This window comes from Seriola lalandi, unplaced genomic scaffold (genome assembly GCF_002814215.2).
Source record: "Seriola lalandi dorsalis isolate HSWRI2012SDOR001 ecotype SW California unplaced genomic scaffold, Sedor1 jcf7180002054861, whole genome shotgun sequence".
Lineage (NCBI taxonomy): Eukaryota > Metazoa > Chordata > Actinopteri > Carangiformes > Carangidae > Seriola > Seriola lalandi.
The window spans coordinates 3,460,034-3,472,051 of record NW_019525414.1 but is presented as its reverse complement, the minus strand read 5'-3'; the positions used below and the strand labels follow the sequence as shown (position 1 = coordinate 3,472,051).

Below are 12,018 nucleotides of genomic sequence, written 5' to 3'. Positions count from 1 at the left end.
CAATGTATTCCTAAATGTGTGTTGAATTCTGTGTAATGACATATTCTGTTCTCTAATTTCGCATTTTCCTCGAGACAAAGAAGGTGAAAATCTACGTCTTACTCTTTCCTCCAGAGACTTCTTTAAAACGGCTCAATCGTGCTTATAACTGGTGATGGAAGAGATGGTGGAAGGGTTTTTATTTTACTTTTGTAACCCAGGCACCATCAACATCTTGCAGTGCGAGGACACCATGAACACACTTTAAAGTGACCTCGTTCCAAGCCTTTTAAACAACCACGAGCTCTATTCATCAGACTGAATGGCTCTCAGGAGTTGGCTGCTGAAACCATCACAAGACCTGCACAATGTTGAACAGATGGCAACAAATCCGTCAAGTGGATTTTTTGTCACATTGCAGCCTGGCTGATTATAAGCTCATCTGATCATATTTTTATGCATCTTAATACTAAATTTGAAAATGCATTTTCAAATGGCAATCCAATTTAGGAGGCTTATAAAGTCAATATTTTGTTGAGACAGACTGATAAGAAAATCTGGAGTAGAGGCCATAATTTTTTTACTAACTACTTTGCCATTCTCCCATTTATTACTGTCAGAGCTGTGACTTGTTTCTACCACTGTCCCATTTTGTCAATATCGTATTTTGCACGTACTTTCAACAATTTGAAACCTATTGTGACTGACGTGCCTGTGATTTTAGGTTCCCACTACTTACTTACTGCTCGATTGTTATGAAAATATAGTGAAAGATGTGATTATGAGAATATCCAAGTTTACAAACAGCTGAATACTGTCAAGTTGAACTATATGCATACAGCATTTAACTTCATTCACGTACTTAAAACTTTTGTTTCATGCGGTATTTCTGTTATTTTGTCCAAAGCCCTGCACACACCACAGTTTAGTAAAAGCAACAATGTAGCACTCACACAGCAAATCAACATCTTCAAAATTTGAACTTGAATTTTCAGGTTTTAAGACAGACACAGAAACCCAACAAGAAACACAGCACAAATCACAACAAAGTAGTTCTCATGAACTGCCTGGACGATCCTCTACATTCATGTACATGTCATCATATTAAACAAATCATATACTCGTACCTATAATACAATTTTACACTTATTTGGACAAATAAAAGACATTTACAAAAGTTGTGGGGTATAAAATAATACTATTAAAAAGTGTTAGCATCCACAGCAACACCTAGAAGTGCACTGATTATTTACAAAATCAACAATCAATTGGCACATTTGTTTCTTGGTAATACCAAAGACGGAGTTAAAATGAACATTTTGTAGTTTTACTATGCCTTGGTTTTCACGCCAGAGCTAGCTAAAGCCATAATTTTGCCTTCAGACCCTGAAAAAGAAAGCAAAACAAGATAAATGTGAACATTCATCCAAGAATTTGTGGAATAAACATTTGTGTGAAATCACATTTATTCTCACCTAGGTTTGCAGTCACTTTTTCAAACTGGCTCAGGGTAGCTGTGGCATTTTCAATGAGAAAAGTCTCATCCTCTGCAGTAAGCTGTCAGACCAGACAGAAACAAAAAATATATGTTGTTAATCCAAGCCTCGATCATTTAACAATAACGTGTTTAAACTGCTACAACTTCTTCTGAAGAAAGATTTAGGTTGTAGCAGCCGGTCTGTCAGTCTAGTGTCACCTAAATGACTAAAATGAGTCAGTGCAGCTTTAAGAGTTCAAGTGGACTGAGGAGCACAAGCCAGTGAATCACCCATCAACCCATGGAAAAAAACATCACAAGTGTTCCACACCTTCTCTCCCAGTTTTCTCAAGGCTGTGAGGATTTCCATCTTCTGCTGTGTGTACACGTCCCGCGACAGTTTCCCCACCATGACATCTCGGTCCATCTGCACAGAATGTCACAAAGCAGTTATACAATTTTCAGACCAAGCAATGCACAGATAAACACTGAGGGATGATTGAGCAGTTGAGCTAATTCTACAGCTGTGCATTGAATAGAAATAAAAATCATATTCTAGATATTGTCGTGCAAACCTCTGCTAGTCTGGTTCTCAGCTGCCCTGGCTGCTTCTTTGCAAAAAGTCGGATCACCTCTGGAGTTTTGAATGCTTGACTGATAGCAGCCTGGATTGCCTGATGAAGATGGAGATATCAGAAAAAAAAATGACTGTTTATACCACATTATATGAAGTTACTTCTTCTATAACCTCTTAAGGTCATCCTTAATACACAGTAATTGCACTCTCTCCATTGATTGTCCATACCAACTGCATCCCACTGAGTTCATCCACAAGTGTCATGTCTCCTGTCATGATCTTCTTCAGAGAGTCATTGAATTCACTCAGCTGTTCCAAGGTTTCCTTCTTTGTCTCCTCATACTCTTCCTCATCCAGTTCTTCTCTGGAACAAACAAAGAAAGGATGAGAAACATAAAGGCACAAGAGAAAATACTAACATGCCTGTATGGTGTTTTCTGGCAAAGAGTAGATCATCACTTGCCAGCTATAAAATGTCAAATGTTCTCATTCAGTAAAGAGACTCAACGCCTCTATGGATTTAATGAATCTTGCTTTAAAACACCTGCATTCTTCCAGATCCTGAAGCTGCTGCATCAATCTATCAAGCTGCTCTTCCATATTTTGCCTCAGTTTTCCAGTTTCTGATTTCCCCCGAGAAGCCATCCTTCTTGGTTAAACTGTGTCCCGACCTAAAGAGAACGCAAACAGAGAATGAGACAGGAACCATACTCCGGTTGTGATGGGAATTATCGCCCCAATGTGCCACCAGGCAACTTTAACGTCAACCTAGCATGCTATCTGTAGACTGTCTTCATAAGCAATGACTAACCTTGGAGCTAGCATTACAAAAAAACTGTTTAAAATTTAGCTAGACATTCATTTTATTGACACTGTTGGTGAATGTATTTCCCAGAAGCTCAGACCCTGCTGTCTTAACAAGGAAAGTTGTTTAGTTAGCTGAATGGCTAGCTAGCATGCTAAAAGAAAACATCTCACCGTACTCTCTTTGAGAACAGTTGTAAATCAGCCTTGCGATAATTTAAATGTTTGCATCAGCTTTGTACCACAAAGCTAACTAAATCATTCAACTGGTTCTCCGCAAACAACAGCTTATTTTAAATGCGCTCATAAGATGTTTATCGAGGCGTTTGTGATTGTGAACGTAGCTCAGGAGCGTGGGTGCGGCTGTCGGCTTCCTGCTCGATCCCGACCAATCAGTTTTAATGTAGTCCTTACCATCCATACTACCGGAAGCACATTACAGAGCAGCTGACCGCCACTAATTCTCACGGTAGTCCAGTGAGTTATCTGCATTATTCTGACACTTCGTTGTCCAGACTTAGCTCTGTTCACCTTTCGATCGTTGGAGCGTCCTGTACGTTCATCTTGGTGGCAACCGTTAAGCTCGCGTTGCCTAGTTACAGACGAAGCTAACGTTCGCTGCGGTTTCTAATTAAATGGCAGTCCTAAAGATAAATGAAGCTAACACGCCATGATATATATATTATTTCTTTTCTTAACTTTTTGTAATTCACTCTGGTGTAGACGTTACAGAGCCCCCTCCCCCCACAAAGGTCAGGGGGCTATTGACATGTGACCCTCGAAGACGGTTAACTAACTACAGTGTTTGCTTTCCTCACCACATCTGTTGTAGTGTATTCCCAGCTCCACTGGGAGGCATGGAAGCTCACAATATAACCTCATTGGTCCTGCTGGCTTGCGGCTCATTCAACCCCATCACCAACATGCACCTGAGGATGTTTGAACTGGCTCGAGATCATCTGGAAGACACAGGTTGAGTGAAATGAAATTTTGATCTTGTCTTGGGGTTAACCAAATTACACAAAAAAAACACTCTCTCACTCACCTCTAAGGATATCTAGCTGTGCAGGTAGTGTGCATTTTTATTGCCCAGGTTTGCAGATATTCTGAACTGAATTGTGTTTGTGGTGCTCATAGCACTGAAAGAAAACCAACAACCATTTATCAATGCTGTGCGCACCACAAATGAAATTCAGTTCACTTCCATAGTCTTGGACAGGAGGGAGAAATTACAGAGGCTAATATTTCTTTTTTTTTTTTTTTTTTATTTTTAATTCTGTTTTTATTGTGATTTTCATGGTTTACATGTTCATTCACATATCAATTCACCAGTCTCATCCATTCATCTGTAAATTACAACTGAATTGCACAGTAATACCTCCACGATTCCACTGACCATACAGATAGGGATGATTGGACCTCCCTCATCACACAAAAGATGAAATTATTAAAGTACAAAAATTGAGAACTTAACTCCTTAGGCTTAGAACAAGAATGCTGGGGTGCACATCTGCTATACTAGAAAAAAAATTTAAAAACTGATGCATAAGGGTTGAATAGGAAAAGCATAGATGAAAAAAGAAAATGGATATAAGACCTGGTACTAGACAAACGATGGACGGATCGGAGTGACATATCTAATCCATCTATCCCATCTTTTCAAAAACAGACCCTGTTTTAGTCTTATGGCAAAAGTAATTCTTTCCATCTTAAAAATGTTATAAATAATGTCAAACCACTCGTCCACTGTAGGTTTTTCTAATTTTAGCCACTTCCTTGTTATAGCTTTTCTAGAAGCGGCACTTAGAATCTGAAATGAGTATTTGTCATCAGAGGAGACATTTTCCAATGGTAAAACTCCTAAATATAATGATACAAACTCAAAAGTAATGTCTGTCTGAAATACTTTTTGCAAAATTTTTTGTAGACCTCCTGCCAGAAAGTCAACAATATTGAACAAGACCAAAATATGTGAAAATGATTTGCCTCTAGGCATCTGCATTGTCTCCAACATAGAGATGAATTGGAATAGTGTCTTTTTTGAGCTGGAGTGACAAAAAATCTAATAAGGGTTTTCCAACAAAACTCTCTCCATAGTGTTGAATTTGAAGTTTTCCATTGTATCTCACATAAATATTCCCAATCTTCTTCGCTTAAAACTAGATTTCCTTCCCTCTCCCATTTCTGTTTTACATGCAATGAGTTACCTTTCATTTGTTGTAAATTTCAATATAGTACTTCCTTGAGTATACATAGTTATATTCCACCTCTGCTAGCTTCCACCAGAGAAAGTCTGTTAAATTACACATATGAATGAACCTTTGGTTCCTTTAATTCACAAATGAACCCATCTGATGAAGTAAAAGGAATAATGTGCATACTGTGTGGGTAAAATTCCCAGTCCCATCTACTGTGCTGTTGCTTTTAATCACCTGTTTAATCACATTCCTTCCCTTGTGTCTAAGGTCAGTACAGGGTGGTGAAAGGCATCATCTCTCCAGTGGGTGATGGCTATAAAAAGAAGGGTTTGATTGAGGCCAGCCACCGTCTGGAGATGGCCAGATTGGCAACAGAGAACTCAGACTGGATCACAGTAGATTCCTGGGAGTGCTTGCAGCCTGAGTGGGTGGAGACAGCTAAAGTTGTTCGGTAAGTTGCTAATTCTTTTAGTTATTATTTTTGGGGCTTTTTTCCTTTGTTATAGTCACAGTGAGAAACAGGAATTAGAGAGAGAGTGAGAGACAATGACATGCAGCAAAGGGCCACAGCCTAAATAGTTTGCACGGTACCAGGTGAGCCACTGGGCACCCACGAGTTGCTAATTGTTATGTCTTGTCACTGACAGTACCTGTGCTTCCTGCAAATTAGGCTTTTTCCCTTGTTTTTGGTGTTTTTGTAGAGACATGCCACATAAGGCACTTTCTGTCAGACCTTTCAGAATTCCTGCTTTCCCGTAATTCTTCTTTGTCGGTGAAGACACCTTGAACCACACATTCAACAAATCTCTTAACACAACATGCGTAGATAGTAATGACAGTTAAACAAATGATTTACAAGCAGACACATACAAGCAGATCCTCAAGTTTAAGATCTGATGTGATTCTTAAGTGCAAAGGACTAATGATGCCATTATGTTGGCACAAATGTAAACAAACTATAATGTCCTAGTTATATTACCTGATCTTGTATCATGTCATCTGTGCTGTTCATACATACAGTGCAAAATACTTGCAGTTACAGCACACAGCTTTCAAACATTTTAACAGAGAAAACCTTTGTATTCTGAAGGAACAGAAAAAGGAATAATGTGGCCCTAAATCCATTATCAAACATTTTAGGCATGTCAAGGCATTAAATCAAATTAACCTGATGTTACATTATTGATCATGAGATACTCATTTATAAATAAATGAGAATCTCATATATATAATGTATCATTTATTTATTAATGAGAAATAATGTATGTATATATAATTGATATGCCTGAGGTGAAGAAAAGGGGGCCCTTGACACTTTTCTACCACAATGTGGCAAGAGAGCTTCAGGTTTAAAAAGGGATGCACTGCATACAGTAAAAGAATTGGACAGTTTGCAGTTGTTGAAAACATAATTGTATAAATCGTTTCAAACCCAAACCAGTGCTTCCAGTTGCATTTCATCACAGGTTTTGACTTGCTGCAAGAAAGAATAAACATTCATCTGACATCTGACACACAACTAGATGACATGGCTGTCAGGGGCTGGGCAAGATGATTATGAGTATGAATCATTGAATAATGCCCAGAACCTTGCAATCCAAACAAGACATTTAAGCTTAGTTAAAGTAATAATAAAATATTGAAGCCAGACTAACAGACTTAAAGCATCGCTGGCAAAGACGGAGCTTGTTTTTAAATATTAATTATGGTGTTAATTTAAAAATTGTCCCTTGAGTGACACATTGCTATTTTATAAATTCACCATAAGTTAAACAAACATTAAGAAAAACTTAAAAGTTGAATTTTGATTAAAAATGGACTTTGCACAAATTAGAAAACTAATTTCAGTTTGATAAATAATGGATATTTCGTTCAAAGCACAATCACAAAAATGACCTTTTATTCCAGAGTTAAAGGAGATTTATTTGCTTAAAGCCTAATACAATAGTGTGCTGGCTGGGTAATGACTGATGTATTACAGTGCAGTAAGTCCTCACCTCCACCCTGCCCCTTTAATTTTTGATGGATAAAAAATCTGATATTTTGATGCTACATAAATTTTGTCTGTATTCATGTAGGCATCACCATGAGGAACTGCTTTCAGCAGCACGGAACAACGATGATGTGGACACAGTCAAGCACACCAAAAAGAGGCGCATAGATGAGAATTATTTTGGAGCTTCATCTCATCAGAAAAGGAGAGGTAGGTCATGTGTGGCGATGTGCAGTGTTATGTAACTTAAATATTGTTCTCTCTGTTCTCTTTTATTCTCCTCCCTCCCACAAGTCTCATCCTGCTTCCACTGTATTCATGGTTCACTGTATTCAGCATAATAACAGGAGACAATGGTTTAAAGGTGTGGATACTCGGGGTGTGTTGTTGTGTGGTGGGTGACACCCAATCACACCATTTACAGTAAAGACAGTCAGATGGCAGCCAGTACAGATGGTGAGAGATGAGCCTCCAGGGGTGAAAGAAAAAATAAAACAATGCACGCATCAGTGACACAAACTCAATGTGACGTCCAAGTTTACCTGCTTGTTTTTCCGACATTCTTCACACCAGTGTCTGTGACTGTGAATCTCCAGCATGTAGCTGCACTGCATGGGAATAGCGCATGTGTGACATTAGACAAAGACTCATGAGGAAATAAGATCAATATGTCATAACTGTTATTGACACTTTATTACAATAGGTTTTTCAGAGTCTGCATAGCACTGATTGGTTACATAACTGTAAACGACTTAAATCTACTGAAGCGCCTGCTGACAGAGAGCACTGACTTCTTAACGTAGTTACACATTGAGATCAGACAGGCTACATCTGTAAAGACTCTTTTTAAATAATTCTTTTATAAGAAAGAAAAAGAAGCATTTATAAATACTTAATGTTTCTTATGATTTTATATTTTCGTCTCCTAATTTCAATTTCATATCTCCTAATGTTTGATGATCTCCCCGTCTGTTTTTATAATTTTCTACTGTCTTTTCCCTTTAAACTCGATTTCCCCCTTTCTTTTCCCTTTTCCCTTTGTTAAGAAAAGTTACATACAAATAGGGTTTCTTGATAAGCTGTTTTATCTACGCTCAGACGGCCCTCAGCTGATGTTACTGTGTGGGGCTGATGTCCTGGAGTCTTTCGGGATCCCCAATATGTGGAAGCAGGAGGATATCGCTGAGATTGTGGGCCGCTACGGTTTGGTTTGCATCACCCGCAGTGGCAGTGACCCCAACAAGTTCATCCACCAATCAGACATGCTGTGGAAGTATCGCAAAAACATCCACATGGTCCATGAGTGGGTGGCCAATGATGTCTCAGCCACTCACGTGCGCCGGGCGCTTCGCCGAGGCCAGAGCGTCAGGTATCTCCTGCCAGACCCTGTGGTTCACTACATTCAAGAGTGCGACCTCTACAGTGCTGAGAGCGAGCAGAAAAATGCTGATGTGGTTCTAGCACCCCTTCAGAGATGCACTGATGCCTCCTCGAGCTAAGGGCTTTACTGCTGCAGCTGCAAAACAGAAGTGTGAGCTGTCTACACTAAGTGCTGGACGTTTACTGTGAATTTAAAACAAATCTGACAGTTTATTTATGCTTCCACCAGTGCCTACTGTACACAGTAGTCTCTTCTAATGGTGTGTGTGAGGAGAAGCGTTCATTCATTTTCCTGAGTGAAGTGATTTAGTTACTGCAATAAAGTAATTTGTGTGTGTGGAAAAATACAAAAGTCAAGAACTAAATAATTTAGTAGCAGTTTAAAGGGCTTGGAACTCATCTTAATGTCATATAAATCTGGTGTGTGGTTAATGAACCAGGGATTGACAATTTTGCATGAAACATTTTACATTTATTATATTTGGAGTTACAAGAAATAAGATCAGGAACAAATACATTTTAATCTTTTTACTTGCTGTACCACGTTTCCCCCCAGGTGCTTCAGTACACTCCTCTCGACTCATCACGTGTTTTGTACCTAGAGCAGGATATTTTAAAAATGAAGAGTAGGCTATGGGCTTTAAAATTGTATGTTGTGCTGCAGATTTTAAATGAAATAAACACCCCTCTTTGGTTTCCGGCTTGCAAGCTTTTCATTCCTGTTACAATGCTATTGTCACACAGATAAGAAATTCCTAACATCCTCAGTTAAGGAAGTGCCAAATTGACACCTTCGCTATTTGATTAAACTGCTGCTTGCCGTGGGGGGGAGAGGGTTAACTTACCTTTCAGGTAATCATCATTAACAGAAGATAACAACTGAAATTACAAATTTCAACCAACTAAAGCATCACTGTGATCGCAGTGTGTTGACATGAAAGCATAACTGATTAAATCACATTAGAATCATAGTTGGTGCCTATTTAATTTACTTTTATTGTTAGATTACATCAAAAACCTGAATGTCATTCACATTTAAAGGGTCCAATGCAAAGTAACTGGGTTAAGATTGGTTGATTCTCAAGACATAACAGAAGTCCTGTTTATCCTATTAAACAGTTAATTAATGTCTGTGTCAGGTGCTCATGACAGATACACATCTAGACCAACAACCCAGACCATGACCTGCTTCCTGCTTCCTGCTTAAAGTCATGAGGAAGAAAAACTACCTTAATGTTTGGACAAGCTCCATGTGTTTTCTTTTCTTTTAAACTGGACTTGGGTCAATGCCTTCCAAGCTGCATGCGAGAGAAACGACCAATGTCAACATTATTTTTCACATTGTAGGGACAACAGGTGTTTGACCCTGGTTTGCGTTAAAGCTAGAAGATATTTATTCCACAGTTACGATTTGCACAATCCAAAATAGTAAGGACTAGCCCCAACATAAAAACATATTTAAGAATTCATTTTCATATGCAGAAAGTCTTTCAGTTACTACTATATTTACACTGTGTATGCAAATCTATCAACTGTTCTTTTTTGTAATGTGATGGGATAAGGAATGAAAATGCGAAACAGGAATGGATTATAATTAACCGTTGCAGAAAATACTTCATCCAAACATTAAGGTCAACATTCTTTTCTTTCCATTTTTGTGCATGCACGTGCAATAAATCTGTGACACAATTTGTGTCACAATTTTGTATTCAGTGCAGTGCATGATCGGACCAGTCTGACATGTTGGGCTTCCCCCTCTATACGTTCTGGCACTGACACGAGTCCCGCCCTCATCCTCACAAGGTCCTCAGGTGATAGTGAAGGAGATTAAGAGCACACCTAACCCTTTACTTTACAAAGCAGCATTGTCTCAGCCTCTCTCCAGAGCTCCTCATCAGCTCGGCAGTTTGTGGATCACATTTCATTCACACACACATCTCAGAAGGAGGAAAAAAAGTATTCTTCAAAATGCCTGTCAGCCTCTGTGGAACATGGGACATCATCAGCAATGTCAACTTTGAGGGCTATATGATTGCACTGGGTAAGTCCTTAAAGAATTTTGTTCAATTCTCTTCTGATGTTACACCTGAAGTGAAAGACTCGAGATGTTTGCATTTCTATCTGTCAAACTTTTAATTGTACAGTAAAATGCATGAAGATATGACAGTGTACAACATTGAACAAAGCCACTGTGGGGAAAACCATCATTGGCCTGTGCTGTCGCATCAGTGCTGTTTATGGTATGCATGGGACTATGTGAGAAAGAGAATGTGTTTGTAGCCTTAGGGTGTCCCCCAGATCTGTACTCTCTCTGTACATTCAGGTAAAACACTTTTCTGCCATTCCAGGTATCAGTCCTTACTTACGAAAGATTGCTCTGAGGCTGAAGCTGAGGAAGGTGATTGAGCAGCGCGGCGACCAGTACATCATCAAAACGGTCAGCGCCTTCCGAAACTACACCATCTCCTTCAGAGTGGGCCAGGAGTTTGTGGAATTTACACAGGGACTGGACAACAGACATGTCAAGGTGAGGATGATAATAAATATAATGATAACAAGTGTTTTGTAGATCATGTGATGTGTTTTGCCTTTTTATTTGGGCTGCTAAAACTGTTTTGTCTCCTCTACCTTCTGTGCAGTCACTGGTGACATGGGAGGGGAATAAACTGGTGTGTGAACAGATTGGAGAGAAGAAGAACCGGGGTTGGAGTCACTGGGTTGAAGACGACAAGCTACATCTGGTAAGAACATGAACGGCTAATTTAATCATATTTGTTCCACATAATGCACAGAACGTTTGTATTTCTTGTGCTATTTAATGACATTGTATTCATTTTATATTTCTGTGACCCATTACCCTCAGGAGTTGCACTGCGAAGGAGAAATATGCAAGCAGGTCTTTAAGAAAAATGTGGCTGAGTGAAGAAGAATTAAAGTTGTATTTCAGGAGATGTTACTCTGTGATGAACAGTTTTGTGTTAAATCCACCGCTCTGAACCCTGAACAACAAAACCACAGTAAAAGTTCAGTTTGTGGTGTTTTCTCTGTACTCAGTTCAGGAGAAAATATCCGTCCTTTCAGGGTATGGATTTACACCAGTAGATGGCATCAATGCATTACTTTTGTCAGATACTGGTATACACTGGTGTGTAGTTTGCTGGTGTTGGCTTCAGCATCATGCATCTTTATTGCTTGTTTCAATGGGCTGAAAAAAGCTTGTCCATTCAGGCTCTGTTAAGTGATAAGTTTTTGTTTCCATAAAATCTCTTTTGTCTGATAACACAAATTTGAGGAAATGTTTCTTTTCACTGGCTTGTGCTATCCACCCGACATTTGGTTGAGCTATTTGTAAAATTAAAATCTCTCATTCATGTAGATGCATCTACACCCAATGTACAACAAAAAGTGAGGTGCAAGATGTTCGGAATGCAATTTGATTTTATGTGAATGTATAATAAAATGAGGTTTGAAAGAAGTCTGAGGCAGCATCTTTTTCTTATTCTGTCATTCTTTTTTGTCATCCTATCTTTAGAAAAATAAAACTTATTTTTTCTGATTGTATGCTATTGGGTTCTCTGACTCAAAGATCTGCCCTGTGTCACCATTCATT

General features: G+C 38.9%; 3 protein-coding genes across 5 annotated transcripts; 2 read left to right on the top strand and 1 right to left on the bottom strand.

Annotated features, from left to right (window-relative positions):
• Nucleotides 1–955: 955 nt before the first annotated feature.
• lzic (leucine zipper and CTNNBIP1 domain containing) lies at nt 956–3,223 on the bottom strand. 2 transcript variants are annotated; one of them, XM_023427492.2, is made up of 7 exons: nt 3,017–3,223; nt 2,578–2,704; nt 2,262–2,397; nt 2,032–2,130; nt 1,788–1,883; nt 1,455–1,536; nt 956–1,365 (listed from the first exon to the last, which is right to left on the bottom strand). In XM_023427492.2, the coding sequence occupies exons 2-7, from the start codon at nt 2,676–2,678 to the stop codon at nt 1,310–1,312; spliced, it is 570 nt and encodes a 189-aa protein (XP_023283260.1). In that variant the 5' UTR covers nt 2,679–2,704; nt 3,017–3,223; the 3' UTR covers nt 956–1,309. The 2 variants fall into 2 exon arrangements, with proteins under 2 accessions (XP_023283260.1, XP_023283259.1); XM_023427491.2 differs by having other exon boundaries at nt 3,012–3,222.
• Nucleotides 3,224–3,253: 30 nt separating this feature from the next.
• Nucleotides 3,254–9,104, top strand: nmnat1 (nicotinamide nucleotide adenylyltransferase 1). 2 transcript variants are annotated; one of them, XM_023427490.2, is made up of 5 exons: nt 3,254–3,314; nt 3,670–3,809; nt 5,303–5,486; nt 7,114–7,238; nt 8,127–9,104. In XM_023427490.2, exons 2-5 carry the CDS (start codon nt 3,695–3,697, stop codon nt 8,525–8,527), a joined length of 825 nt encoding a protein of 274 aa, XP_023283258.1. In that variant the 5' UTR covers nt 3,254–3,314; nt 3,670–3,694; the 3' UTR covers nt 8,528–9,104. The 2 variants fall into 2 exon arrangements, with proteins under 2 accessions (XP_023283258.1, XP_087035796.1); XM_087179670.1 differs by having other exon boundaries at nt 3,289–3,306.
• Nucleotides 9,105–10,150: 1,046 nt separating this feature from the next.
• Nucleotides 10,151–11,883, top strand: rbp7a (retinol binding protein 7a, cellular). The gene is made up of 4 exons (XM_023427493.2): nt 10,151–10,449; nt 10,757–10,935; nt 11,048–11,149; nt 11,272–11,883. Exons 1-4 carry the CDS (start codon nt 10,377–10,379, stop codon nt 11,329–11,331), a joined length of 414 nt encoding a protein of 137 aa, XP_023283261.1. The 5' UTR covers nt 10,151–10,376; the 3' UTR covers nt 11,332–11,883.
• The last annotated feature ends 135 nt before the right edge of the window (nt 11,884–12,018 follow it).

Coding starts and splice junctions, on each gene's coding strand:
- lzic (XM_023427492.2), bottom strand. CDS start 2,678: ATGGCTTCTCGGGGGAAATCAGAAACTGGAAAACTGAGGCAAAATATG. Junction 2,398..2,577: donor CAGGATCTGGAAGAATGCAG/GTGTTTTAAAGC, acceptor TGTTTGTTCCAG/AGAAGAACTGGATGAGGAAG. Junction 2,131..2,261: donor AACTCAGTGGGATGCAGTTG/GTATGGACAATC, acceptor CATCTTCATCAG/GCAATCCAGGCTGCTATCAG.
- nmnat1 (XM_023427490.2), top strand. CDS start 3,695: ATGGAAGCTCACAATATAACCTCATTGGTCCTGCTGGCTTGCGGCTCA. Junction 5,487..7,113: donor GAGACAGCTAAAGTTGTTCG/GTAAGTTGCTAA, acceptor GTATTCATGTAG/GCATCACCATGAGGAACTGC. Junction 7,239..8,126: donor ATCTCATCAGAAAAGGAGAG/GTAGGTCATGTG, acceptor ATCTACGCTCAG/ACGGCCCTCAGCTGATGTTA.
- rbp7a (XM_023427493.2), top strand. CDS start 10,377: ATGCCTGTCAGCCTCTGTGGAACATGGGACATCATCAGCAATGTCAAC. Junction 10,936..11,047: donor TGGACAACAGACATGTCAAG/GTGAGGATGATA, acceptor CCTTCTGTGCAG/TCACTGGTGACATGGGAGGG. Junction 11,150..11,271: donor AAGACGACAAGCTACATCTG/GTAAGAACATGA, acceptor CATTACCCTCAG/GAGTTGCACTGCGAAGGAGA.